General features: G+C 47.0%; 5 protein-coding genes across 6 annotated transcripts in view; 4 read left to right on the plus strand and 1 right to left on the minus strand.

Annotated features, from left to right (window-relative positions):
• LOC126562462 (carbonic anhydrase 7) overlaps nt 1-27,405 on the plus strand; it is a 139,703-nt gene that overhangs the window by 87,766 nt on the left and 24,532 nt on the right. The gene's annotated exons all lie outside the window — the stretch shown is intronic.
• LOC126561989 (opsin-2) lies at nt 1,097-16,906 on the minus strand. Its single transcript, XM_050218390.1, has 5 exons — nt 16,694-16,906; nt 16,452-16,611; nt 14,738-14,923; nt 2,250-2,380; nt 1,097-2,174 (listed from the first exon to the last, which is right to left on the minus strand). Exons 1-5 carry the CDS (start codon nt 16,896-16,898, stop codon nt 1,216-1,218), a joined length of 1,641 nt encoding a protein of 546 aa, XP_050074347.1. The 5' UTR covers nt 16,899-16,906; the 3' UTR covers nt 1,097-1,215.
• LOC126562923 (uncharacterized) lies at nt 6,424-7,144 on the plus strand. Its single transcript, XM_050219524.1, has one exon. It carries the CDS (start codon nt 6,433-6,435, stop codon nt 7,141-7,143), a length of 711 nt encoding a protein of 236 aa, XP_050075481.1. The 5' UTR covers nt 6,424-6,432; the 3' UTR covers nt 7,144.
• On the plus strand, nt 11,319-12,750 carry LOC126562173 (filaggrin-like). The gene has a single exon (XM_050218607.1). The coding sequence runs from the start codon at nt 11,323-11,325 to the stop codon at nt 12,748-12,750; it is 1,428 nt and encodes a 475-aa protein (XP_050074564.1). The 5' UTR covers nt 11,319-11,322.
• LOC126562090 (protein yellow-like) lies at nt 25,529-27,148 on the plus strand. The gene is made up of 2 exons (XM_050218507.1): nt 25,529-25,932; nt 26,005-27,148. Exons 1-2 carry the CDS (start codon nt 25,559-25,561, stop codon nt 27,146-27,148), a joined length of 1,518 nt encoding a protein of 505 aa, XP_050074464.1. The 5' UTR covers nt 25,529-25,558.

Here is a 27,405-nt window from a genome sequence, read left to right on the forward strand (position 1 = left end):
CCCCCGACTCACTGGCCCAACACTGGTACTGTGTTAAGGGGGAGTTGGCGTGTTTCTTTTACACTTTCTTTTTTTTTTTTTGGTAACTGCGAAGCGCCATCTTTTTCCGTTACACTTCACCCAAGATTGGCCATGTATCTTTCCCGCTCTTATCTGGCAACTGACGATAAATTACGCCGATGAGAAAGGACACGGGGGGAGGGAACACGCGTAATAGATTCACAAACATTCTATTGTGTGTCTTTTCTACGTTCTTCTTCGTTTTTTCGACTTCTGCTCTCCTTCACTGTTTGGTCCTCCGAAACCAGAACCTATCACAAGCGGCATAACGTAGGTAGCGGCACACTGCAACTAACAATCAATCTGTGTGTAAGCGGGAAAAGTTTATCTTTGGGGGGAAAAAGTCTCCCGCGACCACGTACGATGGGTGCCAAAAAAGCAATGGCCAATTTTATGACCAATTTTGCTTGACCCATTCACTCGAACGTTGGGTGAGCTTATGGTTTTAGTGATTTCTCAATAAAGCACATCCATCACCGGAAGCCGCGGCGACGGCGCCACAATGGAAGATACCTTCTCCGGTATTTTCATCTCTTACTGACGCGCTTTTTCCGCGTTATACATTAATACTCGGTTCGGGATTGTTGAAAAACAAGTTGCAATTTCACAACTATAGTTCCCACTTGTTTTCGCCCATGGCGACTGTCGATACATTTCTTCTATAAATCATTTCGGCGTTTACGTTCAGACTTGAGTTCTCGCTTTTTTTCTTCATCCCTGGCTACACGTATCGTTGTCAGTTTTTTTTTTTTGCTGCTGCTGCCATTTACTGACACTTTGTTTACTCGTACGTATGGGACACGTTATGATAAAACTTACGCGTCTTTCTTAAGCGAAAAATGATGCCATTCATTTATCCCGCTTTTTTATCCTTCGTTTGCTGCTCCACACCACCTCCGCAATGTTGAGGTCGTTCAAGGACTCTTGCATTTCTTCGCACCCTAATGAGGCGGCGGTTCCCTCAGATTCCGGTAATTTGCTGTGATTACGATGCCCTCTACAGCATCGCCTCGTTTCCGTCCACCAGCCACCATAACTACCACCCGTCGTCGAATTTTTTTCTCTTCTTCTGTTGCTACCGCTACTCTACACGAAGGCACTGTTTTCGTAGTCGTCCGTCACGCGAAGGAGCTGAACTCCTCGCCGGCAGCACTGTTACATCTCAAGCGATACCTCGAGCGACGTTTCGTCGCCGTTCGAGAGCTGCTTCTTGAGCGCCTTGACGCCGCCACCACCACCACCGCCACCGTTTCCGCTACACGCATTGATCCCTGCCATACCCTTGGCCGAGATCAATCGTCCGCTTCTTCCGGTGCCACCCCGTATCGAAGCAGTATTACCACCCGGTGCACGTCCAACGCCACCCGACTCTTCGCCCCCGCCGCCGCCACCATCCGAATCGCCAGCACGGGAAGCACCCCGTGTGTAGTGGGACGTTTGGTACTGCGAGTTGCCCTGGTCGGCACCACGATTGCAGAACATGCGCTCCAACATCTGCCGGTAGCGGGGATGGTTCATCGCGTAAAAGTACGGATCGATAGAGGCCGCTATCTTAGCAAACACTGCCGGTATCATCGAATTGAGTGGCGTCAGATGCTTCTCGTACCCAAACACACCCATCATCGCGACCACCGCGTACGGTGTCCACGCGGCAAACCACAGCCCAATAATGCCGACGACAACCCCTGCCAGCTTAACCTCCGTCTTGTTCTTGCTCTTGCTCGACTGGATGGCGTTTGCGTTGATGACGGCGATAAGGATACGGGCGTAACAGTAGCTGATGATCATGAACGGCAGTAGCCAGGCGAACACGAAGTAAACGAACATGAACACACGCGCCTTGTACGTGCGATCGAGATAGTCGAAGCTGCACGCCGTCAGATAACCCTCGGCCGAGTAGCGACTCAGTCCAATCTCTAGGGCTGGAAAGCCGGCAAAGAGTAGTCCGTACGCCCAGGTGAATGCGATCAGGATGTAACACTTTAGCTTGGTCGTTGATCGGTTCGGGTTGAGCGGATAAACGACCACGTTGTAGCGATCGATCGAGATGACTGTTAGTGTGGCTATTGCTACCGTTCCACCAAGTGCTCCCATCAACGCGTACACCGTACAACCTGGTAGAGTGTTGATGGAAAGGTTGCAGAATTAGTGAAAAACGCTGTTTGCTCTTCTTGCTCCAGGATACTTACCAACCGAGCCAAGAGCCGGACCCTGGTGGATGCTGTTGTAGATGAACATGGGCGCCTCCATCATGATGATGAAATCCGCCACAGCTAGATTGATCACCAGATAGTTCGCTGGTGTACGCAGCGAGCGGTATCTGAGAAGGAGGAAAATATGTGTCCGAAAAGATTGGATTAAAACCAGATGAGGAACAAAACAATCGAAGATGCTGTGAATAAGCATTCTCTGCGAAATATTTGAAAAGAACATAGAAATGCTACTTTCCACTAGATGGCGCTACTGTAAGGGAAATTCACATGCTCGAGCGAGTTGCGCTATAGCCACACAGATGACAAAGAAATAACGAGAATCGTAGCAAAATGTGAACCGGTTGTAAACGTTAAAATAAGGAATAAAGGTATCTTATTCAATTTAAGAACAACCCCAAACATAACCTTATCCCAACGAAATTACAATAGAAAGAGTTTTAATACAACTTCATTAGAAAAAAAATTCATTCAACCAGTAATGCCAAGGTTCCTATTTGTTCCATTACCTCATAAGCCAAAATGAAACGAAGAATCAACAAATCCATGTCATCATTTCGTACACAATATAAACCACTGATCTTTTTTTTGGCGAACAAATATTTATTTGCTCTTTTCTAAGTGACGTCCCAAGGGCGTACCCTGGAACGATATGTTATAAGGACTTCGAGGGTTCTCTACACTGCTTGCATCCAAAACGGCACCCTCCAAGAGTACGCTCTACCCAATTCTAGAATTATTTTGCCTCGAAGTAACGCACTTGTCATAAAAGTCGTTGTTTGACGCACTCTTGGAGGCCGCACATGCCGCGGAATTTTGAGAAACACGGTGGTGAGATGGTGGAGGATTCGACCCACTCCAGACGGACATCCGCAACCAATACACACCAACTACGTCAGTCCAGCAGCGTCAACATCGAACGGGGAATCAAACTCGCACACACACACGTGCGTCCACAGCAAGCGTTGTCTCGGCGAACGGTACACAGTGTAGTAGTTGCAAATGGTCAGCCAACCGACGGGGAGGCATAGTTCGTCATGTTCCCTTCACAGGCGTCACGTTGCGCAGCAGAAACTTCTAAGCCGCCAAAGGGTGGATAGGAATGGCAGCTATATTCTCCGGAGGTTGTTGGTAGTTCCATCGACGGGTGCGCGCCGCAACACACGGATGACGACCTCGATCGTTTCTGCACGACACACACGGAGGAGAATTGAACATGCCGTATGGTCCTGATTGATGTTCTCAGCCATTAACTTCGCCATCCATCAGCAGCTCCCAATGCGTTTTCTTCTTCTTCTTCTTCTAGGTACATACGCTCCCGGAGGCGCGATGACCGTTGGGGTTTGTTGCCAACATTTCGGTTAGCATAAAGGTGAAGAACTCCGCGCAGTGGCGAAATTCCGCATGTTGGGGGAAATTTTGTAGTGCGTGTCCCCGTGGCACGCCTGCTTCTAAACACAGTTCACGCGAGCGAACTTCATCAGAAGCGTTGATTGTTGGCAGTCCCCGAAAGAACTGTCAACTGTTCCCGTGTTTGCTAGTGTGCGCAGGCACGCACACCAAGGCAAACGTAATGTAACGCCCCATCTGACACTAATTCCGGAACTTGAGGCACTCATTAACCGGCAGGATGAACGCGGGGAGTGTAGAAGGAAGGTCTGCTGCGGGGCAGGCCACAGCTTATACATTGACGCAGCAGCATTATCTCCATGACGCGTCAGGCTCGTTGTTCCACAGTGGTTATAACACCACACACCAGGAGGTGCTGTTGGTTGTGTAGAGTTCACCAGGCACAAGGTATGATGATGCCAAGTCGTCCACACACATACACACACAGACACACATGTACTGTTGCAGGCTGACAAGATGGAAAATGGAAGCCATCTTTCACTCATCCATGAAACCGATTTACTAGTTACTCCGGACGAAAAGGACGCCCCGTCCATCTTGTGTTCCACCGATACACGACGTCTGGGTCACGATGATGAATGCACTTTGGGCTTTTCTGCGTGCGGGCATCATCCCGCGGACCTTCTGTAACTTCTTCCTCACGCAGCACACGCTCAATCACGAGGCAAAACGGTAACGATGTCTTCTTCTCGGCACGGCACACACCACGCACAAGAAGCCGGAGGAGGAATGGACGTTCCTACACAACCGACGTCTTGGTAAACGGTAACGAGGGGCGCGTGGGGCACATGCGAGCGTTGCCGGCAGTCAACGGTCACACGAGATCACATTTCCGATGATGTCACGTGCTCCATAATGGGGCGGGAAGATTACGGGATTCCACCCGGATGTTCCACTATTCTCACACTGGTGCAGTTCACAGGCAGCTGTCCCTCACACCCGGGGGGATCAACCATGGCCCAGGGCTATACCGGCACAGCCCGAACGGGTAGCCCCAGGCCTGGGGTGTCCCGACAAAGGTGCAATTTGCACGCGGCAGCACTCTTCTGGTGGAATGTTTCAGTCGAACTGGTTTCGCCGCAGATATGGTTGCTTCTTTTATACACTCAACTTACAGTGGTGTGATACTGCCGCCATACACTAACACCAACTCAATCAATCGATGCGCGCGCGTTGTGTATTAGTGCGCTAGTGCATGTTCAACAGTGTTGGTGTAGCAACACTCACTCCACACATCTGTGGTTGCTGCTCGATGCTCGAAAGCGAATTTGCAGAACAAAACAAGAATAAACACGTTTCCTTCTGTTGGGCACTGAAGAGAACCCGACCATCTTTAGTTTGCAAATTCGTGGAATGTCTCGCGTTGAGATAAGCTCATTTTGCACTGGCAAAAATAAATTGTCCATAAATGGGTGACGCACGAACACGAATACACGTTATTCTTTTATGTCTTTTTTCAATTAAGAAATAATTTTTAGTTTAATCCAATTTTTCCAATAAAAAAAACACACACTTTTCAAACACATTATTTAGCCGATTTCGGTAGAATTATACCCTTCGGTTGTTGCCAACAGTTAATCAGCCCGAGCGCAATAGCCATGCTAGCAATCAGCTGTATCGGAATGTTAAATCCCTCCGCCTGCACCATCCGCCACAGTTTGATAGCAATCACCGGATATGCCATTCTGATGTGTCACGTACTAACACTTGAGCTATATTGGCCACCTTTCGGAAACTAATCACAAGCGAAAACCGGGGGGGATTCTCCGTTCGCACGAACTACCACTTAAGGTATGTTGAAATCAACTAAACTGCAAGAGAACATTACCAACACCCATCCCCTACGAATATAATACCTGAGAACACGATACAAAACAAGAAAGCGCAATGCATGATAACAATTAGCCTTACCCTCTTTCTCTAAGCAAAATCGGAAGGGGAAGCGTATGGTACGATACATAATCTTGGGGGTGGCCCAATCAAGTAATAGGATGAGATGAGGTGATGATAGATAAATAGACGGATCAATCGAACTACCCTTTCCCGATGTTATGCGGGAAAAAAGGCTATGCCGCCCATTATGTGTCCATTATGAGTAGTGCAGGTGAAGTAATTGAGCACATTAGAGTAGAGAAAATGATTCTTCTTGTTCAGATACTACGTAGTTGGATAATTATGGTCCTTACTACGGTGGTATGGTCCGGATGGGATTTGAAGCCCGGTCCTGCCGTGTGAAGACTTGTGGCATTGTTGCCTCTGAGCTCAGCTAACTAAGCTCATTGATTAATACGCGCTCATTTGCATCTGCATTTCCGATTGCCTTATTGTACAACTGAGGCTATTACAACGCAATAATAATATCATTTTTGTCGTGCTATGTTTTGCTATCGCCTTTTATCACATTTCGATATGCGTCAGAGCAGTCAGAGCAACAAAAATGCATGAAAATGACATCACACGACATGAATCATCAAAATACGGCTACTGCCTACTTCTTACGAAGTCAGCAAGCGCGCGAGTATGTGTGCGTGAGTTTGCTCGGATACAAAATAGCGATTGCCGGCTTTTGAATGTTTCATTGTGGATGTAAAATGGTCTTTCTACTGTACACGCACACTAGGCTGCTGTCGACGGGTATAAAGATATACCAGGAAACATCGTCGCACGTTTGTTCCATTTCATTCTCGGTCGAATCGTGAAAGCACAGCAATACGGTCACTGCCGACGAGCAAGCGGCGTCGTAATATTCATCATGGCGGGACAGATGATTGGTTCCATACCAGAGTTTAACGGCGAGTATGACGATTGGAACGTGTACTACGAGCGATTGGAGCAGTTCTTCGAAGTGAACGATGTGCCGCCCGAAAAGCGCAGTGCCTTCCTGATCAGTTGCATCGGCAGCTACTCGTACCGAAATTTACGCGATCTGTGTCACCCGGTGCTGCCCAAGAATCGCCCATTCGAGGAGCTGTGTGAGCTGCTACGCAAACAGTTCAGTCCTCAGGTGGCCATTTTCCGCGAGCGGACACACTTCTACAACGCCACCCAGAACCCGGACGAGAACGTGACGCAATGGTACGGCCGGCTGAAGAAGCTGTCCGTGGATTGTAAGTTCGGTTCCAACCTGGAAGCGATTTTGCTGGACAAATTCATCACCGGACTCCGGCCGGGACAGGTTTTAGATCGGTTGTGTGAAGAGAATGAAACGCTGCAGCTGGAACAGGCGCTTGACATTGCGATCAACAAGGAGTGTGCCGTACGGGAATCGGCCTACATCAATCCGGCCCCTGCTCACCCTGCAGTGGTAAGCGGTGGAAACTGTTGCAAGTGTGCTTGCGGCGGTAGAAATGACGCACCGAGTGAGGATGGTTCGCAGAAGAAGGGACGAACACGGAACCGAAGACGAGGAAAGAATGCAGCCAAACGTAATGCGGATGACCACGAAGATGAGGGTGGGGACTAGAGAGAGTGAGAGAAAGGGGATTGGAGGGGGGTTTTAAGGATAAAGAAAAGAAAACAACTGTTCGAATAGATGTGTAAGAAAAAATCACGCGAGAGTATTTAATAAATGCTTATAAGAATTATTTTTACAAACACACGCACATTTCTCGTTTCTTAGCTCGTCTTAGCTTAGCATTTTTCTTCGCCAATTTAACGACAGAAAGAAACCGACAAACATTTTCAACGATCACCCACCCGCAAACAGGTTTGAAGCGAAGTTCACGCACACGTTAGCAGAGATTCCTGCACTGCAAAGGGATGGATTAGAGGTGGTATGAGTTCGGCGCAGTCTCATACAATTCAGTACCTGTAGAGCTACTTGGACCCAGTTGAATACCGACATACTGGGAAAATACGCAATTAGCGAAGGTCATAAAAATCGCAATTTGCCTTTAGAAAGTAGCCCCGACATTTGGTGGTGTGGGGACTTGTCTTTTGTAGCAAGTTCAGAGAAAAACGCTTTTTCTGGCTAGCTTTTTAATTGTCCCATATGTAACCGACTAGCAAAGCGTCAAAAATGGTTTTCCAATCCATAAACCCAAATAGTCATCTAGTGTGCTGCATATTTTTCCCATAGGCTACTAAATAATGCTAAACAAATACGACGCTTTCTCATTTCATACGTTAGTAATATGGGAGGGGGGGGGGGGGGGGTCCCAGTTGTGACAACAGCATCGGGCTTCACACGATAGGATCAGGGTTCAAATCCCTTCCAGACCGTTTTCCCGTAGCATCCAATTTCGTGGTATCAGCAACAAGTTTGTTATGCTAGACCTCACCACTGAATCGCCAGACCTATTGAAGGTGGTTGAGCTATGACATTAAACAGAACGACAGAAGAATGATAAAATTAATCATTATTATAATTAATTATTTACAAGTAAAAGTACCCCAGGAACACGTATCACGAACACGATAAGCTGGACATGGTAATGAATGATGGAGAAATTTCGTCATTATTCGCTAGAACGCCAACTACTTTCGATACAGTTATGGAGAGTGGACTTTTTAGAAGAATTAAGACTAGTTGTGCAATTTGCACACTGACTCATTGCATGGTTGATCATCAACATCAGGTTGATCTCATCGATGCACATCGTCAAAGTCTATTATTAGTTGCAATGACAACTATCAAATGCAACTATTTTCCGTTTCCTATGTGTAACAATAATTTCGGAACGGTTTCGGTACAGTTTCGTGAAAAACCTTTAGAGCATCAACCTGTACAGAGGTTTGCTTTTACAGACTTTTTTTAAGGGAAGAATAATCCATCCCTTGATAAGATAAGATATAGTTTACTGTAAAACTCCGCACAGCAGTCGTCGGAAAAAGGTTGGCAAAACCCTATTTTCCTTGGCTTGTGAGTCAGTTGAGTCAAATTGTGTTTTTTTTTTTAAGAATTCCCCGAATGCCGGCCGGAATCGACATTGGTATGTGTGTAATGGGCTACACGTCGCGACAAAGCATCGATTTTGCTTCAAGTTCAAACCGTGAGATGATGTCATTTTCGCTGTTTCCTACATAAGGTCGTACGCACTCACACTGGCCACCATCCTGTGTGTATGTGGAGCATGCATCCGATGCCAGTTGGGACATGGCGCCACACACACACACATACACACCTATAGCCACGCAACATAGTCACATAGCTGGGAGGGGGAGAGGTCCGCATACAAGTCGGTTTATAAACGTATTTCACACTCGTCCGGAACTGTTTAGTACGACAGCTGCACGCGCTTGAACGTACACGTCTATTCAGGAAATTTTAGAAGCCGCTCAAGATGCAGGCAATGGTCGGTTCGATTCCGGAGTTTTGCGGACGGTACGACGATTGGAACGTGTACCAGGAACGGTTGGAACAGTTCTTCGAGGTGAACGAAATACCGGAGACGAAGCGTACGGCGCTGCTCATCTCGGTCGTTGGTAGTGATTCGTACAAAACGCTGCGAGATCTGTGCCATCCGGCACTGCCCAAGACGAAAACGTTCGAGGAGTTGTGTGAGTTGCTGCGCAAACAGTACTCGCCCCAGGTGGCCGTGTTCCGCGAGCGTACCGTGTTTTACAATTCGCGCCAGGAACCGCTCGAATCGGTGACCTCGTGGTATGGGCGGTTGAAAAAGCTGTCGGTCGATTGCCGGTTCGGCGAGAATCTGGAAGCGGTGCTGCTGGATAAGTTCGTGACCGGATTACGTAGTGGCATGATCATGGATCGGTTGTGTGAAGAGAACGAGGGCTTAACGCTCGAGCTGGCGCTGGAGCTGGCCGTGAATAAGGAGTGTGCACTGAAGGTCCAGTCGACCGAGGACTGATAATGTTTTGATATTGTACTGTTGCGTTAAAGCAACGTTGATGAGCCCTCTGTAGGAGGCCCCACTGTGAGATGGTTCTGTGAATGCATGCGCAAAGTGTGGTTTAGGTGTGGAATCGATGCAAACAAAAATAACCATAATGTATTCAATTATAAGTTACTTAATATGTAGTCTAAGCAAATACGTTAATAAAAGCGCCCAACGATCACCTACAGGATGATCGGGGGGGTCAGCAGCAAGTGTGTGAAACGATAAAAATAATTTGTGTTAAATTTTTGACGGAGTTTGGGGGGGGTGGGGGGGAGTTGGAGGCGCTTTCAATGTAAATTGGTGAAAGAAAATGTGCTTTACGTGATGAGGGATGACGGTTGGTGTACGTGAAGCTGTTTGCCAATGCGGACTGTGTCCTTAAAATCTTCATTTTCCCAAAAATGATCTTCAACTAAGCAGAACAAATCTAATGAACAAACCACTCCCAGGGAGATGACTTCTCCACGGGGAAGTTTTATGACAATTATGCTGGTGACGATTTAATCTCTGCCTTAAATATAACATGATCAAATGGCGTGACACTTCGTGCGAAGAATGGTGTGAGAAGACTATTTGATGCCTCACTGACTGACGAAAACGTTTATGTGTATGTGTATGTGTTATGTTGTGCCCTTCCCATATGCCCTTCCCCTGTTCCATAGACGACTGTCAGCATGATGATGAGCTAATGTCATTTACCCTAAGCTGTAGTATGTAGTTGCCATAAAATTTCTTTACTTTACTCTCTAAACCGGGGGAAATAATGGCACGAATTGGAATTGGTGTAATGATGGATGATGATCCGTTTGTTGGTTGCTTTAAATGTGCAGAACTTATTCAATCTTCTATACATCATTGTGTTTACGCATGAAGGAATTTGTTTGTCGTGTGTATTTTTTCGATGATGAGTCATAACGGTAATGTATTTTAATATTGTTCATGTTGTCATAAGCATTTTTTGTAAAAAAACGTATTGAACGTTTGTCCACTACTGATAATTGAATGACTCATACGATAGGTTTGCACGCTCCAATGGGAAGTGCATATGACGTCCAGCTTGCGATAAGCCGGCACTATAGTCTCGACAAGTTGAAACATGTTAGGACAAGCTTGAGTTACTACTACTGCACTGCAAGTGTTGCGAGAAAACTTGAACGATCGCGATTTGCCAGCACTCCTACTTGAGTGATCACGCTTTGACCTCCCCCCCCCCCCCCCCCCCCCGTCGCCCTTGACCACCTCATTATGACATCAGAAAGCCGGTTATTATCTAAGCTCCCCCTCTACTAATAGCATCATCTACCTCCCCCCTCGAAACGCCACTATTTTCCGAGTTGGGGTTGATTTCAGGAAATGAGATTAAACACTAATGCACACACTGACCGAGTGACGCAACCTGTGTATGTGTGTGGTGAAATTGGACACGATGACTCATCAACTATCGCTGCCAAGGTTGGAGTTGGTGGGATGGGTGGGTGGTGGTGCGCAGGGCACGCAATCATGTGATTGTATTTGTTTTGCCGGTAGAATCGAGAAACAAAAACAAAATAGATAGGAGACCGCTGTAAGTGGCCCCCACCACCGGAGGAGTATATAAGCCGACTGGAAGGGCAGCCACTGCATCAGAGAAGCGTTAACATTCGATTGTTGCAACAAACAGCCGACGCAAATACGCAAATACGTGAGGAAGGAAAACAATCCCCAGAGTCTCAACACAACACACAACGTGCAAGAAGTTAACCCCCGAGACAGTCGCCTTCAAGCGCTACTAGTGAAGAGAAGTGTCTGCAACGAACAGAATCATGGCTAAAAAGACGCCTACTATCCTGCCCGAGTTTCACGGCGAGACGGACGACTGGAATGTGTATCAAGAGATACTGGACGAGTTCTTCCGGGCCAATGGGATCGCAGGAAAGGATCGTGTTCCGGTGCTGATCAGTGTGATCGGTAAGTCGACGTACGGAACGCTGCGCAGTCTCTGCCATCCGAAGGCAGCCAAAGACATGAGCTACGAGGAGCTGTGCAGTGCGCTGGCTCGTCAGTTTATACCGGAGATTGCCATCTTTCGGCACCGGGCACAGTTTTATCGGGCCGAGCAACAGCGTGGCGAAAGTGTGAAGGAGTGGTATGCCCGTCTAAAGTCGTTGTCGATGGAGTGTAAGTTTGATTCCGCCCTGCTGGAACCGTTGATGATCGATCGGTTCGTGATAGGGCTGCTGCCTGGACCGGTGAAGAATCGGCTGCACGAGGAGCCGGCGGAAAAGCTAACGAATATTGACGACGTGGTTACGCTGGCAGCATCGAAGGAAGCGGACCTAACGGTGGAGAATGGTGGTGGTGAGGATATAGTCCAAGGTTTCGCTGGTTTGGCGATTGATGATGCGAGACATTGCGGTAAACGATATCGGCGATACAGAAAGCATTTGCATCAGCTCGAGCGAGAGCATGGATGGAAGGTTGGGCATGGTCGACATGATCGTCACCGTCATCATCGACATGGACGCCATCGGCATCACCAGTCGGATTCGGATTCTGCCCCGGAACATCATCATGGACACCGTGGACCTCATGGGCATCATGGACATCATGGACACCATGGACACCATGGACACCATGGACATCATGGACATCATGGACATATGAAGCACCCGGGTGGTTTTTTCGGACCACCAGCCTTTGGACCGGGGCCGTGGAGTGCTGCTCACCATAGGCGCGAACTATCGGCCCGTCACTTTGGACCGATGGCCGCACCATGGATGGGTGGACGCATTGGAAAAGGTCACCCATTCAGTGTACCTGGCTGTCCCGCCGGTATGATGGAAGGCTTGGGTCGTCAAGGGCGCCCATGTGGAAAGTGGCGCAAGCGACATCATCATCGTCGAAGCTCATCTTCGAGCAGCGGCACTAGCAGTGATTCCAGCACAAGCTCATCTAGTTCACCGTCGAACTCCGATTCAGAAGCCCCAACAGATGAGGAGATGGAGAAACAGGTACGAAAGTATCTACGTCGTAAGTTGAACCCGTACTTCCTCAAGCGACATGGTGGCCGTGGACGACATCATCACCATCATCGGCACCATCATCACGAAGAAGATACTCAACAAATGGGTGAACATGGAAAGCGTGGTTGCCGAAGAAATCGCAAGCAGCAAGATGAACCGAGTGCGCCAGCCCAAGTGGAGGAAGTTTCACTCAACGATCCGACGACGGATCCGGAGCTGATCGAGTGAATTCTGCTTCGTAGCTGACACACCAAATTTTCTATACACACATATAATTTATCTCATCTCTACACAACCACATACCCGGTGTTATTGGGACCTAATGGATTACTACTAAGTTACTACTAATCAAGCCATCAACCAAAAAAAAAAAGAACAAAAGTTCAAAGTGTGAATGTATATAGACCACAGCAAAAAAAAAAAATAATGAAAAATAAAAAAAGATGGCAAAAACAAAAGAAAAAAGATAAAAAAGCATACAAAAATGAAATGAAATCGCACAAAACATTTCATTACGGGCGTGAAATTGGAGAAAGAAATTAAGATAAAATTGTAGTCGAAAGACATATCGAGGGCTTTGTGCTGTTACAAGCGCTGCTGACCGGTGACCATTTTCCGAGCCTCAAAATCGATTTGATTGATTGTAACTTGGTGGAAGCAAGGGAAGCCGGCGGAAAGCGCGTGCGTGTGTGGGAATAAGGACTAAATTCTGACCGTTCTTTTCCCTCGGTCCAGCAGCAGCAGAATACACGAAGTGAGCAAATATGAAATTTGTTTGTTTGTTCGGGAGATCCTTTGCCAAGAAGTTTGTTCGTGTTCACTTTTTCACTCGTTCGAGAGAAGTTCGCATTCGCTTCGTTATAGGGGGGAGGGGACGTCCAGGACGGGTGGGTTGTTGGCTTGCACAGGTTTTGTTGGCGGGCGGCTTATGCAAAAGTTTACAAATTGAGGATCTATAAAAAGCACGGACAAAGGAATGAAAAATTTTCCACACTTCATTGAGCAGTTCATTCATTTGCCTGGTGTGGTGCTGCTGCTGTCTGAAGCCTTTCAACGGTGCCGCAAGCGAAACGTGTTTGTCGTGCTTTCCGTGTTCGGTGCAGATTTATACTTGTATGGAAAATTTATTTTTCCAGACTAACTTTTCCAGGCGAGCATTTTCTTTCTCTCTGCAATGGGCCCCCGCTTGTCGGCATGATATGTTGTCCGTAAAACGGAACTTAATCCATGGGATTGTTATGATCAACAGATTATTAGATAGATGGATGGGTGGTAGAGAAGAAGCAGATGAAGAATGCAAATTTACAACAGACTAACAAACAGGAGAAAATTCAGTTTTATTCATTTGCTTTTGCACTTGAATTTACTCATAATTGGAGTATTGTGATAAAGAGAGAGAAAGAGAAATATTTTTCAATTGAAATATTTCACACCAAGACGAGTACTTGCCTACTTTCAGGCGTTTAAGAAAATAACTTTTTCAAGGAGGAGCCCTTTATTACTTTCCATCGTTGGAAAGCGCTTTCCTGGCATGTTCCGGGCAAAACGTGTATCAATATCAAGCAGAACCTTTTTATAAATAGTTCCGGGAAAGTAAACAGGGTGTGTTAATGCATACTACTGATTGCAAACATCAGAACCATCCATATTGCATAGAACATTTACATTTGGCAATGATCATTGTTTCCTGTTTGTCCCGACTCTCACACAACTGCATCTAACTGTGCCAGTTGGACTGTTGTTGGATTGCAATCTAAAATGTGTTTGCTTAAGCTTGCACTGCATTCGGTAATGTTCTTCAAAAATTCATATAATTGCCAGCCTGCAATCACGAGCAACCACTTTAAATAAACAGACACCCGCGAATAAACAGTCCCCTTGTCTGGCCACTGCCACCGCAGCACAAATTGTAATGAAAGCATAAAAAAAAACACTGCACACTGTAACGGACGCGTTGTGTTTGCCCAGTGGCGTCGTCCTGCGACCATTACATAAATATTCATCACAACATCTGTATCCGTTACATCAGGCGCGTTTTCTGCGTAGCGACGACAATCATCAAAACCGGCCACCACCACCAATCGGTTGTAGGTGAATTTGTCTTCATTGCAATAAAACGAACCGTCGCCAAAGGGACCAAGCGACGGGGCACGCACGTTGACAAGGATGATAAGATAGATGCACGAATGAAGGTGGAGAGTCTTTGGCCACTTACCTGTAGAACATGAAGACCACCAGCGCGTTCCCGATCACACCGAACAGCATCATCAGGAAGTAGAACACGGCCAGCCCGTAATGTTCACCGGCGGACGGTGGTTCGAACTGAAGCCAGAAGGGATTGATTTTGGCCACAAACAGTGGATCCACCGGTAGCGCGTATCCGGAACGGGCGATGTATTTGCTGTGCGAGGGAAGGATATAAGGAAGGAAAAGAAGAAAATAACACGAGAGCGTTTGATGAAAAATATGTCGCGGGCGTTCCACCAAATTGGTACCACATTTCCTGCCTGTTCCGTGATTGAGGACGAAATCGGACGACGAACAGGAAGGATTCGGTTTAGGAATAAATTTTGATTACAAGAGGCAAACGACAATCGGGACAAGAGACTAGAAGGTGGCAGCAGAGGAGTTACTTCTGTCACCATTCGACTATTCGACGTGTTTGCGGCGTTGATTTGGTAATGCTAGTGCGTTGATTGTGTTTCACAAGAATTCATCCTTGCTCCGTCGCCATTCGCTGAGATGTCTCTTGAAATTGTTTCTGTGTCGGCACAACACACAAAAGAAAAGATGAAAATGGACAATGGAACAGGTGAAGGGGATTATAGTGGCGAATTATAGACATTGCAAAACGAATCGCAATATCGCAACTCGTGTACGGATGGTTGGCAAGCGTCGGAAGGACATTCGAGAGATTAATGGAATGGAAACGTAACAACGCCCGTACTATCTAAAAATAAATACCTCCAACGTCCACCTCTCCCCCTGGGTTGCACGACCCACCACCACCACTACTAATGGTGCACACACCGCATCGGTTGGTGCCGAAGATCCTACCATCATAAAATATTAAATGTGCAACAACAATCCCTTCACGCAAAAGCTGGTGTTTCACATCGTTATTGCGGTACCTTTGTTTTAGGTGGTTTTCTTTACCCTAATGGGAAATATGCGCTGCGATGTAACAAAAAACTTTAATCGTCCTTGGGACGGACCGCCTGCCCAATATCCTTCCCACGACGTCATGTAACATGTTTTGGTTTTATAAAAAAAAGGTTGAAGCCCAATTCGTGGGTAACTCCGGTATCTGTGCAAGTTGTTAATTTGTTTTGCACAAATCTTGGTCCGATTTGTTGTGGGCTAGCAATATACAGCAGCTCTTTCAGGACTTTTTTTTTCGTCTCACGAAACTACATCCAATGTAACGCCACACCTGTTCCGGCGAGCGGCTATTGGTTTGTGTCAAAGTATCAGAAAACGAAATCTTTTGAAAAACTTTCCCGTTTTTCTCACTATTGACGAAGGATGGTTAGATTGTTGCTAAACTTTTTCCAAAGCATCGGTGCCAAATTAAACCAATAAACGCATAATTTCTTGTTGGCGGGGTTTCGAGCGAAGGCATCGCATTACACAGGGATAACTTTGAACGGTATGTCTCCGTCGTAGGCGGAGCGGTCGATAGCGACTGTTGTTACCTAGAAGATAGCATCAATTCGATAAGGACCGGTTTGAAAACTCTTCCGAAATCGGCGGTTGCGAAGCGTGGACTTTGAACCGACGACTTCACGGAAGCGCCATAAGTCCCTCCCGGTATCTCATGCAATTAGTGAAAGGACTAGCTAAATTCCCATTTTCCCGTATTGCAAGCTAAAGATCCGTGACTCCCTTGTTTCGCCACCGTGTTTCAAAGTATTCAGGCTTCAGCTCACCTCCAAAGGATGCTGCTGTCAGTGGCGTTGCCGCTGGTTTCATTGTACACGGATGGTGTCGTTGACGTTAGGTCAGCAGCGGTATCTTCACGTGTTACGCTTACGGATGGTATGGCGACTATATTTCGCAAAAGTTCCGTCGGTTTCGGTAGCGTCGTGTCTGCAAAAGAACGGAAGGACGTTTCGTTGAGCGTTTGTAAAGCAACTCTGATGAATGCAGGCACTCCCTGCAGCGTTCTTACCGACGAGCTCGTTGAGCGCACTGCCACCGACCGTACCGCCACCGCCGACGTTTGCCCCGAGACTTATGCCAGCGCTGCTGAGGACACGCTGAGGATCCACCATGCTGTAGCTGGCACTGCTACTGGCAAACGCAATTCCAATCACCAACAGCACAACGACAACGGTCCATACGCTGGTTGACATTCTGAACAGTTGACTGTTCATTATCCGGAAGGCGTGTGGATAGGGGGACTTGGGAATTGTTAGTAATGCCTTTGCTAATTTTTCCTCCCAAGCACGCGCGCGCTCTCGTTCGTCCGTGTGGTAATCTTTCACGTAAAAACTCTTTTAATTACACCAACATTACCACCACACTTGGAAGGCGTTTGGCGAAGAGCGTACGGTGAAGGTGTCAATTGCTGATGCGCTTCTTCTGCTTAGACTCTCCTCTACGTCGCACTGCTCCATACAGCGGATGCTCGTCCGAAAGGATCCAAGCATTTATTTGGCTTCCCGGTGGAAGGATTAACGAAGCTGAGCATCCATAATGTTCTAGCCCAGTTTTGCCGATGAGTTTGCTTCAAAGCTCCTAAAAAAAAAAGAAAAAACGACAAAATGTAAAAGTTACTAATTGTGCTTCAGACATGCAACACGCAACAGGATAATAATCGGTTACACCCGTAACACCCATTAGCATATTTGTTACATTTATAACATAATCCTCGTTGGTTTCCGATGAAATAAGACCAAACCAGGTGCAGGTATTCATTTTGCTGACGCTTCTTAAAACTGATTTAATAAGATGATTAAAGAGGCAGAAGAATAAAACCACACATTCAGACAGATTCCTTTTGCCTACTCTTTTCAGGATTCGTTGGCGAGCTTTTTACTGAATACCAACAACCACAACGCTTCTCCAGTTTCCACATATGGGGGCCACAGGAACATTGGTTGAATTAGATGTGAATGTGGATGGATTTCGTCGGTACGTATCACAATTCATCGGATCAGTGAGTCAGAATCATCATTTTATTGTTTTATGATTAAAGATAATGAACCATGAAAATGCCTTCGTTGGAAACAATTATTGAGAGAAGCATGACTAGAAATCCTGATTTTGATTTTTTTGCGCTGAACTTGCTGAGTCCTGAGGACTTCGAAAAAGCTTAAAGCAATTTGTTGAATGTACTTTCAATTAACTTTTTTGAATTAGTGAAAAGATTTTCCTTGTTCTCATATTTTCCTGCTACTAATCCTCCTTGCCGGGAGACTTTGTTGATAAAGAATGAATTAACTTTCCCATTACTTTATGCTTCACGTTGTCAGTCAATTACAACCGGTCGTGTACATTCCTTTTGTTGCCATACATCAGCTGCTGATGGAAATAGTTTGCACAGTGGAGGGGACACGAGGGAAAAAACTAATCGTCGGGAAAAGAAAGACGCCGGTACCGTAACGGCATCCACTCGACGGACCAGAGAGAGAGCTCATTCAACGAGATAATAGCTCAGCTATGCTCACAGGGGCAGAACCACCCAGATAACGGTCGTGTGACAGGCGTTTCGTCGTTTAAAAGGGACATCAAGGGAAGATTTAAATCACACAGCAGCATTCAAACCAAATGGGAGGATTCGCTGGAGGATTCCCCCTCCTTGTGGGAGTGATAAGAGCAAAGTAGAGCTTTTGTTTGAAAAGCTCGCATCATTCGAAACTTTACCCCCTAGCTTCTCTGGCCGTTACCAATCTCCTCCGTTCGCTAATCCCTTTTCGTTTGTTATTAATTCTGTTTGTATGCCATATTCGGTTTTTGACGTCCAATTCGTGGAGGATTGAATTAACTTCCGCTACATCCGGGTTTGGGTGTAATGGGGTAAAATCTGTTTCTCGACATTTTTTCGGAACTACAATTTTCTCTCAAGAGACTCGAGCTGGTTCGAAAAGTTGTGCTATACCCGTCATCATCATTATGTTGTTGCACTTTCTGCATCGGTTACTCATCAGCGTTGCAGTAGTTATATTCGGTTGACCACATCGGAGGACTGACGTTTCAGTTGACGTAAATCGACACACTACTACTTTCCCTGCTTTCTGCTGTGCAAGCTTCGATGCTCCGATATTTAAATGCGTGCCGTATGATTTCCGGGCAAACTTTCCTCCACCGGCAAAAAGTAAGTCCGTGGGGTATAATGAACCGGTGGGCAACCGCAAAGTGATGGTTTAGCAAACGGAAGAAACTCGCTAGTACAGACGCCTCATTAAAATCTTCACCACGTGTGCGCAGTGGCAGGAGAGCTACCAAAAATGGCACATAAAACTGGTGGGTGCAGGACAATATTGGAGCAGATTTAATAGACAGCAGAGCAAGGAGAAATGCTACTTGTTAACATAATACGCAAAACAATAGGAAGTCGCTTTAGCATGTGCTTCGATAGCGTAAAGCCAATAAAATGTTGTTGGATATAAATCAGAACACTTCACAGCCATACGGAAGGGGGAAGTTGTGGCACGTCTAACGCACCGGACGGCTAACAAGCCATGTTCTAGTTGTAGCCGGTGGCCTTCTGCTTGAGGGTAACAATTTATCATTGCTTCACGGTGGTTAAATTCTTTCGTGACCCGTCTCGTCTCGGATAGTTTGTAGTCTTATTAACCCCTTGTCAAACAGACCGCTAGTCTACTGACGTCTAACCCACCAGAGCCATGACCCTTCGGCCTCCGGGGTTCGGGGTTGTCATAACTATGGCACTTTGAAAAAGGTGAAAAGATAATAACCCCGACGACAAGAGTGTTCTACGAAAGCAATACAGCATTTAGACCAACAAACCCGCACAGTGTAGGTGTAACGAACGAACTTTGCTGGTGATTGATTAGTTTTGATATCGTTTTGTCTCACTTTCAGCTTCCCTTCAAGAGGCACGGGGGTTTGAAGGGGAGATACATCAAAATCGACGCATAGTCAAGGGGATGAAAAATGAACAGCGAGCTCTTTCGGAAGCGAAATTGCTCCGAGATCTTTCTTAAAGCGACCGATTAGCAGAACAGAGCAGAGAGCAGAGAGGCAACAGGTTATGAATTTTTGGTAAGGCATCATAAAGAATGGTTTCCCAATATTTGCCCCCAACAGGGCTAGAGATTGCGGTACGCAGATTATTACCCTAAAGCAGCATGTTGCGATCGTTGACGCTGACAAGACCCGATTGACAGTTGCGCACCGTCATCGCCGTCTGTACCGGGGTGGTGGCTTTGACACACAGATTACTTACTGACCATCGCCGTGGGTAGTTAGCATTTCCACCGGCAAGACGGCCCAATAATTGGTCAGCAAATCGACTACAAAACTACGAAAAACGAAGTCAGCTGAGAAAATAATTAAGTTACGGCCAACGGTTAACTTCCAGAGGCAATCTTAGCAAGAGATTTCTCAAGCAACTGAAACCTCCTTCCTTTTTGACAAAACAAACAAGACTACCCTGTTGCTAAACGTGTGTGTGGGGGGTATGCTTTAATTCCTAGCTCCAATACAGTACTTCCCGCGCTCAGCAGAACCTTACCATTATGGCACCTACTGTAGCAAATTGGTCCAACGAAAGTGAGCGATCACAACGCCGATATATTCGGCCGGCGGGTTTCATGCTTAGTAGATCTACGGCTGCAAGATTGTTCGATGGCGTCATAGGTCGGCGCTAGCCATGAAGGGAAGGTACGAGCGGGGGGAATATCTGCAAACGCACGCACCACGAGAGGCTACTCGTTTCGGTCAAACGAGCTTAAAACCGAAGCCCAACTGGTCTGGCTGCATCATTTGGAGGTGCGTTGTGAACGCGATCGGTCACACGATCCGCAGACAGATCTTGTGTGTGTGTAAAACACGTGCGTGTGAGTGTGTGTGTATAAAGGCTCTCACTTTCGTGGGACCATAGAGAAATAGTAAACTAGTACTAGACAAGCGGATAGGTTGACCGGGTTAGAGAAAAAACCATATCAGCGTAAGTTGCGTGTGGCAAGAATAATCGTTTTCGCGTGTATGGGTATTGGGAACCAGTTTTGCAAAAAAAAGACACCATTTTGTGTGCAGGGACCCCTATTTTTACTCGAAAAGTGATATTACGTCCTCCAAGAATGAAGAAGTTTTCTTTAAAAAAGTAATCCCCCTAACATGTTCTTCGCAAAGGATGGAAAATACGACCGGAACATAGCAGCAACTCTTCCTAAAGAATCATCCGGAACTGTTCAACAAGTGTGTGCATGTGTGTGTGAGTGCTTGTGCAGTAGTTGAAGGAGACGATCAAAACGGAACTAAAACCTGCAAAAAGCCAGACACGCGATGCAGGAACTAAGTGCATCAGACATTATGTATGCACAAAACCAGTTTCGACGGTTTACTGCCATGTTTGTCGTTCCGTTTTAGGACTTTGGCGCGTTCGGAGGGCACAACGGGGGGTTTCGTTTTTCACCCACACTGTGAGAAATGAACTTGATGCGGTAGTTTCTAATTGCTAAGTCAACACACACACGTTGGCGACATAATGTTTTGGCGGGGTTCAGATATGTTTCCCGTCGGAAGCGTAATCCGGTGCCGTGTTACGGAAGAGTGTTGTTTAGGTCCGGTACAGACTACCCGTTAGATGCAGGTGCAACAGCTGGATTATTAATGCAAAAAAGAGTTAATTTTTTTGTTGGATTCTTTATTCGGTGGCTTTCCCGGAGCACCTGCGCACAGGATTGTAGAAGCACGTGTGTTTGCATAAAGTAAAAACATAAAAGCATTTGCCATCCTGGCAGCGATTGCTGATGCTTACTGCGGCGAGAAGAATTGTGACACGGGTGCATTTTCCCGTGACATTATAAACAATACCTAGGTGTCGGTGGCGCTCACCATTGTCAACCCGAAACTGCTCAACCACGCACAGGATTAATTGGACCGAAACTTCATTGTGCAGGAGCATCATCATTGTGGGGGCGCAGGTTGTGTATCATTTTGACACTCTACCACACTTATGTCACTGTGGCCCTCACCACCCCCGTGTCAAGCACATGTATAAAGTGAACGGATTCATGTGTGCAATAGGAGCCTGCCGACTGTTGGATTTAGATTCCGACACAAGTCTTTGATTTTATTGCACACCTTGAAATGTGCCACCACACCTTAAAGACGCGAAATAGTACCTGTGGCACGACTAATTGCTTGAGGTTGTGCTTTCGTTGTACCAGCGTTCCGAGAGTTTGCAAAGGGGGACACTTTCAACGGATCCGTTTGCTGGGTAAATGCGTTAAAAGCTTCGGATTTAATCCACCATAGAAAAATAAAAGAAACTTCACTAGATGCTAGAAGATTAAGTAGACGTGGTCGGCCGCTACTCATGCCCCGAATATTAGAGTCACGACCTTACTCAAGACATTTCGGTGTGCCTGACGGACTGACGTGTTTTTGAAGTGGTACCGGCGACCGACCTGTTTCCCTATCAAACGGCACACCACCACCAACAACCACATCGAAGCGTTTAGTCCAAAAAACGGCCGCCAATATCTGGGCGCAAGGCCACCTAGTTCGGCTACACCGAGCGTAGAACGCGTTCGTGCGTGCGTGGTACATGGAGCGTTAAAGAAGTTTGTGCTGCTTTTCCTTCGTCTGTTTCTGCTTCTAGCACGGTTTGGGGAGGTAAAACTTTGATCAGGTTGAGCGCGGGTTCTTCCACGTCACAAGGCCACCGCTTAGTAGACTTTAAAATAAGCATGAAACTAGCGAAAAAATGGTATGCATCTACTGGTCAAACTCTGCCAAGCTGCAGTAATTTGCACGAATTTACACACAGCTGTGCACCGTAGCCCGGGAGGGAATTTCGTATGCAGCATGGTACAGTAAAATATGCACTGCTCCCAACACCTTATCGCCTCTTTGCTTTCCCAAAAATCGGGTTTTTGGTGTTGCTTTTCATTCAGAGGAAGATTTTACTTTCAAATTAAACTTTTCTTAGCTCTCGCCTTTTGTCCAGCCGTACCCAAGACCGGTTCTAATGGATGCCATTAGAATCGTACTTTTGTGGCCGGACGGATAAATGGCTATCGGGAGTTATGAAGCGCAACGATGGTGCGAACACCGTCCTGTTCTTGGCGTAGAGCTCGCTAGCAACAAGCGCCCCCTAATGAACGCAAATTTAACGACACCAAATTGTAAGTAATCTTACAGCTGGTTAACGTACGGCCCGACGAGTCTAGTGCTTCGCAAAAAAGAAGAAGGACAGGCTATCTCTCCCATACCCTGCAACCGAGGGCCGTGTAATTATGGGAAAGTAATGGTGCACAGCATAATGCTTAATTTCAACTCCGGAAGGTTTTCCATTTCCGACCAAGCATCGTTCGCTCGGCACCGGTCGCCTATCAAGTATCCAGGCGTGTTGTGTCAGAATTTCATGTTTCACTATCTCGCCGAACCCCAATGATTATATCCAACCACGATGTACTCCACCCCATGGTTGGTCCACATGATGGGTGGTCGCAGGAAGATCACATCCAGCACACATCCGGTATTCAACTCTGGCTACTGCTCCATAGCGTATGTTCCGTTGAATAAATACACTATCAGTCAGCGTTCGCCGTAACTGCCGCAGTGTTTACCGTTGGATCATCGGCCTTGCGAGGATGGTTACCCGAAAATATTCCAGTATGCTGAACATCGCACAACCGAATCAACCTTTGCCGGTCGTTGTTGCGGCGATTCTCGGCGTTTTGATTTCTTTCCCGACTGGCATTGTGGGATGGTCTGTGCTCAGTAGAGCTTCCAGGCCCAACAATCACTCTACAGACCGAGCATTTGTTGAAGCAAACAAACAAAAAAATCTTCCATTTGCTCAAATAAATGCCAACAAAACAACATCTTACATCTTTGTCCAAACAAACCAGTCGCCCATGTTGTGTGGATGGGTGCGAAGGAACGGGAAGTTGCCTGAACTGCATGCAAATCTGCCAGTAAGGATAACAAAACAACTAAAAAACACAACTTGCATTTTGGATATCCCAAAAAGGCAAACGCGCCAGCCCGCATTTCCTCGGTGTGTATATTTTCATGGAATTTTGCGTAGTTACCGACCGTGTAATTCAACTTCCCAAAAGCCTGTTAAGTCCTTTGTAACGGGCGAGTTTCGGGCGGAGAGACTGTTTATGTCGTTGACATGTTTCTCCATAACAGCACTTTTCTGGTTCGCTTGATGGCAAGAAACGGGACTCCCAGGGGTGTCCTTCTTTTCTTCTCATTCGACCTTCAGCTAGAGAGCCGTTTTTGAGATTGCAATATTTAATGAGACCCGAACAAGTTCAGCAACACAGTTGCTGCGAGCTCTCTGCTACATGTGGACACAAAACAAACAAACAAACATTCCTACACCACTACCATGCATGAGCGTTTCGCGGCAAGCAAGCACCAAAAATGCAATGAAAATTGTTTCTATTTCGAAACAAATTATTAATCAAAATTGAATCTTTATGAGTGCAAACTTTCAGGCAGCCAAACGAAGCCTGTCCAGTTCCAGAATTCCTTGCGGTATCGGTGGCGTAGTCGCCATGGTGCGCTTTTTTTATTACCAAAAGTGCGCCGCCATTATTTACTCTCCCGTTGTAATGGTGTTAATTTATTAAATTTCAACCTCAAGTCAAGTCGATCGACAGGATCATGACTAGAGCTAACACGTTTCTGAAGCGTATGCCCCGCCAGCGCTTCATCAAACTCACCTCAACTCGATGTCAAAGCGTCGGACGATAGACGGGGGCGTCGTCATTACCGCGTTTAAAATGACGGTCGAAAAATGCGTCGAACGATCCATGGGTGGAATGCTGCAGCATCAAACCACAACACGCCGGCGGTATGAATTAGTCAGGGGGCCGGCTGCTGGGCAAATGTCTCGCTAGTTGCTGGCAAACGATAAAAAAGCCATCCCCGCATATTTTCGGAAGGTAATTATAGCTTTTATACTCTTCTGTTCAACCCCGAAAAGGATGTAAAAGCTGGCCATCTCAGACGAATGGTGATGATTTCTTCCCAGCGAAAGTCATAAACCGATGTCGTCGGGTGGAACCTGGCTGGAAATTAAATCCTGGCAGTGAAAAATGGAGCGCGTCTACCATATCGCCGTGCAGTTGAAGCTCCAGGGGGTGTATAAGAGGCGTGTGGCTTACATATGATCTGTGCTCACTCAACGGGGTTGCAGCAATATAACCTTCCAGTTGGAGTCGACCCATTCAAGGGTTCCCTAAAATCCCCACACAAAAAGGATACCGGAATGGTCCGATGCTATTTTAGCCTTATTTTGGGTCACGTTATGATGGCAAGGATGGTAAAAAAAGGGTTCATCACCCCGCCGAACGTTGATGGAAGTTTAAAATTTGCCAATTTAATAAATCTTTAACAACATCCCGAGCCATCTAAGCGGAATCAATCACCTCCGGCAACTCATTTCACTAGGAGGACGCGAAAGAATGCAGAGCTTAGGTCATAAAATTTGACACTATGTTTTCCCTTGAGTTGTAGCATTGGCAAGTTAGCCAGGTGCCAGAGAACAGCAAATAGGTATTTTTAGTTCAAATTGATTGTCACAGCTGTTGTACGGTAAACAGGTGAATGGTCCCTTTTCCCTGAAAGACGATGATAAATATTGGAAGCACGTGCAAAATTGTACGGTCATTTATCTCAAAACCTCCCGCAGATATTGCTGTCTCCTGTCACGTTCAAACAGTACCGTCACTTTCAGCTAATGAGTATCGTGGATCGACAGAACTTAAAGTTTTTCCCACGTCGTCAAGCGCTTTTCTTCGTTGGAAATCTTACGAAATAAATTACTTTCTTATTCTTTCTTCATCTACAGCCCTGGTCTGTTGGAAAGAAGAGCAAGGAGATGACGTCCGGGAGCCGCTTGTGGTTGGCGCTGGCTGGGGTGCTGCTAGTGCTGGCCGTGATAACCGGTCCGGTTGATAGCTATTCACCGTTTAAGAAGGGACCACAGCATGGTTCGTTTACCCGTACATCGCCAGCTAATGGAGAACGTGGCACGGTACGGGAGCGTGAACGTGAGCGGGAACGCGAGCAGCAGGAACGATTGGCAACACCGTACGTAGGTCCGCTGGTGGGACTGGAAGGTGGTGGCAACCGGGCAGCCAACGACTTCCTCGAGGATGTCGGTAAGAACGTTTTCGACACCGTGTATCACTGGAAGGTGATCGACTTCATGTACCCGTCGCTGCAGTTGCGTAATAACGCCATTCGGACACGGTAAGTAACGATCTTTGTGGGGTACATTGTAGTCTACACGATTGAACTGATGTGTTGCTTCTCTCCACGCAGAGAATTCATCCCGGAGAACAATCTACCGCTCGGAGTGGATCGATTCCGCGATCGGTTGTTCATAACCACACCACGCTGGAATCCTGGTGTGCCGGCTACTCTGTCCTATCTTCCACTGCCCGCCCAAGATCGTAGCCAACCGTTGATGCCATACCCGGACTGGACTTACCATACGTCACCACGCAACCCAGACTGCTCCAAGATGATGTCCGTCTATCGCATCCAGGTGGATGAGTGCGATCGCCTTTGGGTGCTGGATGCGGGTGTTACCGACACTCTGACCAACCTGCAGCAGGTCTGCCCACCGAAGATTATGGCATTCGATTTGCAAAACGATGAACTTCTCTTCACGTACGTACTGCCAGCGGAACAGGTGAAGGAGGACTCGCTTCACACGAACATCGTGGTGGACGTACGAGATGGCCAGTGTGACGATGCGTTCGCGTACGTCGCTGATGTGTGGCGCAACGGTATTACCGTGTTCGATATGCGCAAGTTCAAGAGCTGGCGTACGACGAACCATCTCTACAACCCGAACCCGTTGGCCAGCGACTACAACTATCAGGAGCTCAACTTCCAGTGGTCGGATGGTGTGTTCGGTATGTCACTCGCTCCGGTCCATCGTTCGGGAGATCGCATGCTACTCTTCCACCCCATGTCCAGCTTCATGGAGTTCCAGGTTCCGGCCTCCATCCTGCGCAACGAAACGGTCTGGGAAGGATTCGGACTGGCAGCGAAGGCATTCCAACCGGTCGGTACCCGTGGCCGCATGGGCCAATCATCTACGGCCGGTGTCGGAAAGAACAATGTGCAGTTCTTTACGCTCGTCCAGCAGTCCGGTGTCGGTTGCTGGGATCTTGGCAAGCCTTACAACCGCAATAACCTCGGCGTAGTGGAGAAGAACGCACAGAAGCTGACCTTCCCGAACGATCTGAAGGTTGACCGCGAACCACAACAATCGCTGTGGGTGATGAGCAACAAACTGCCCGTCTTCCTGTACGACAAACTCGACTACACGCAGACTAACTTCCGCGTGCTGATGGCAGACGCACGGAAGGCTATCGAGAACACCGTGTGCGATCCGCGCGTACCGCCAAGTTTGGCGTTCGATGCCGCCCAGCTCGAGTGTGAGTTGGAGCTGTAAAGGCAGGCAAACAGACGCTGAATGCCCCTTTTTTTATTTTGTCAATCCCTTTTGTCCACTGACTACGAAAGTTCGTGCACAAGCTTTCCAGACCTGGACGGGTGTGAAGCCAAAACAATCATTACTTCGACACGAGGGCCAATCCCCGAACTGATCCTTATTTATCTACCTACGGGGGCTTCCAAAACTTTATCACCCATCCTCCTCCCCCAAAAACCCAATCGAACTATCGGAGCGCAATCGACCGTGGCTAGCCA

The sequence above is a fragment of the Anopheles maculipalpis genome, chromosome 3RL, assembly GCF_943734695.1.
Source record: "Anopheles maculipalpis chromosome 3RL, idAnoMacuDA_375_x, whole genome shotgun sequence".
NCBI lineage: Eukaryota > Metazoa > Arthropoda > Insecta > Diptera > Culicidae > Anopheles > Anopheles maculipalpis.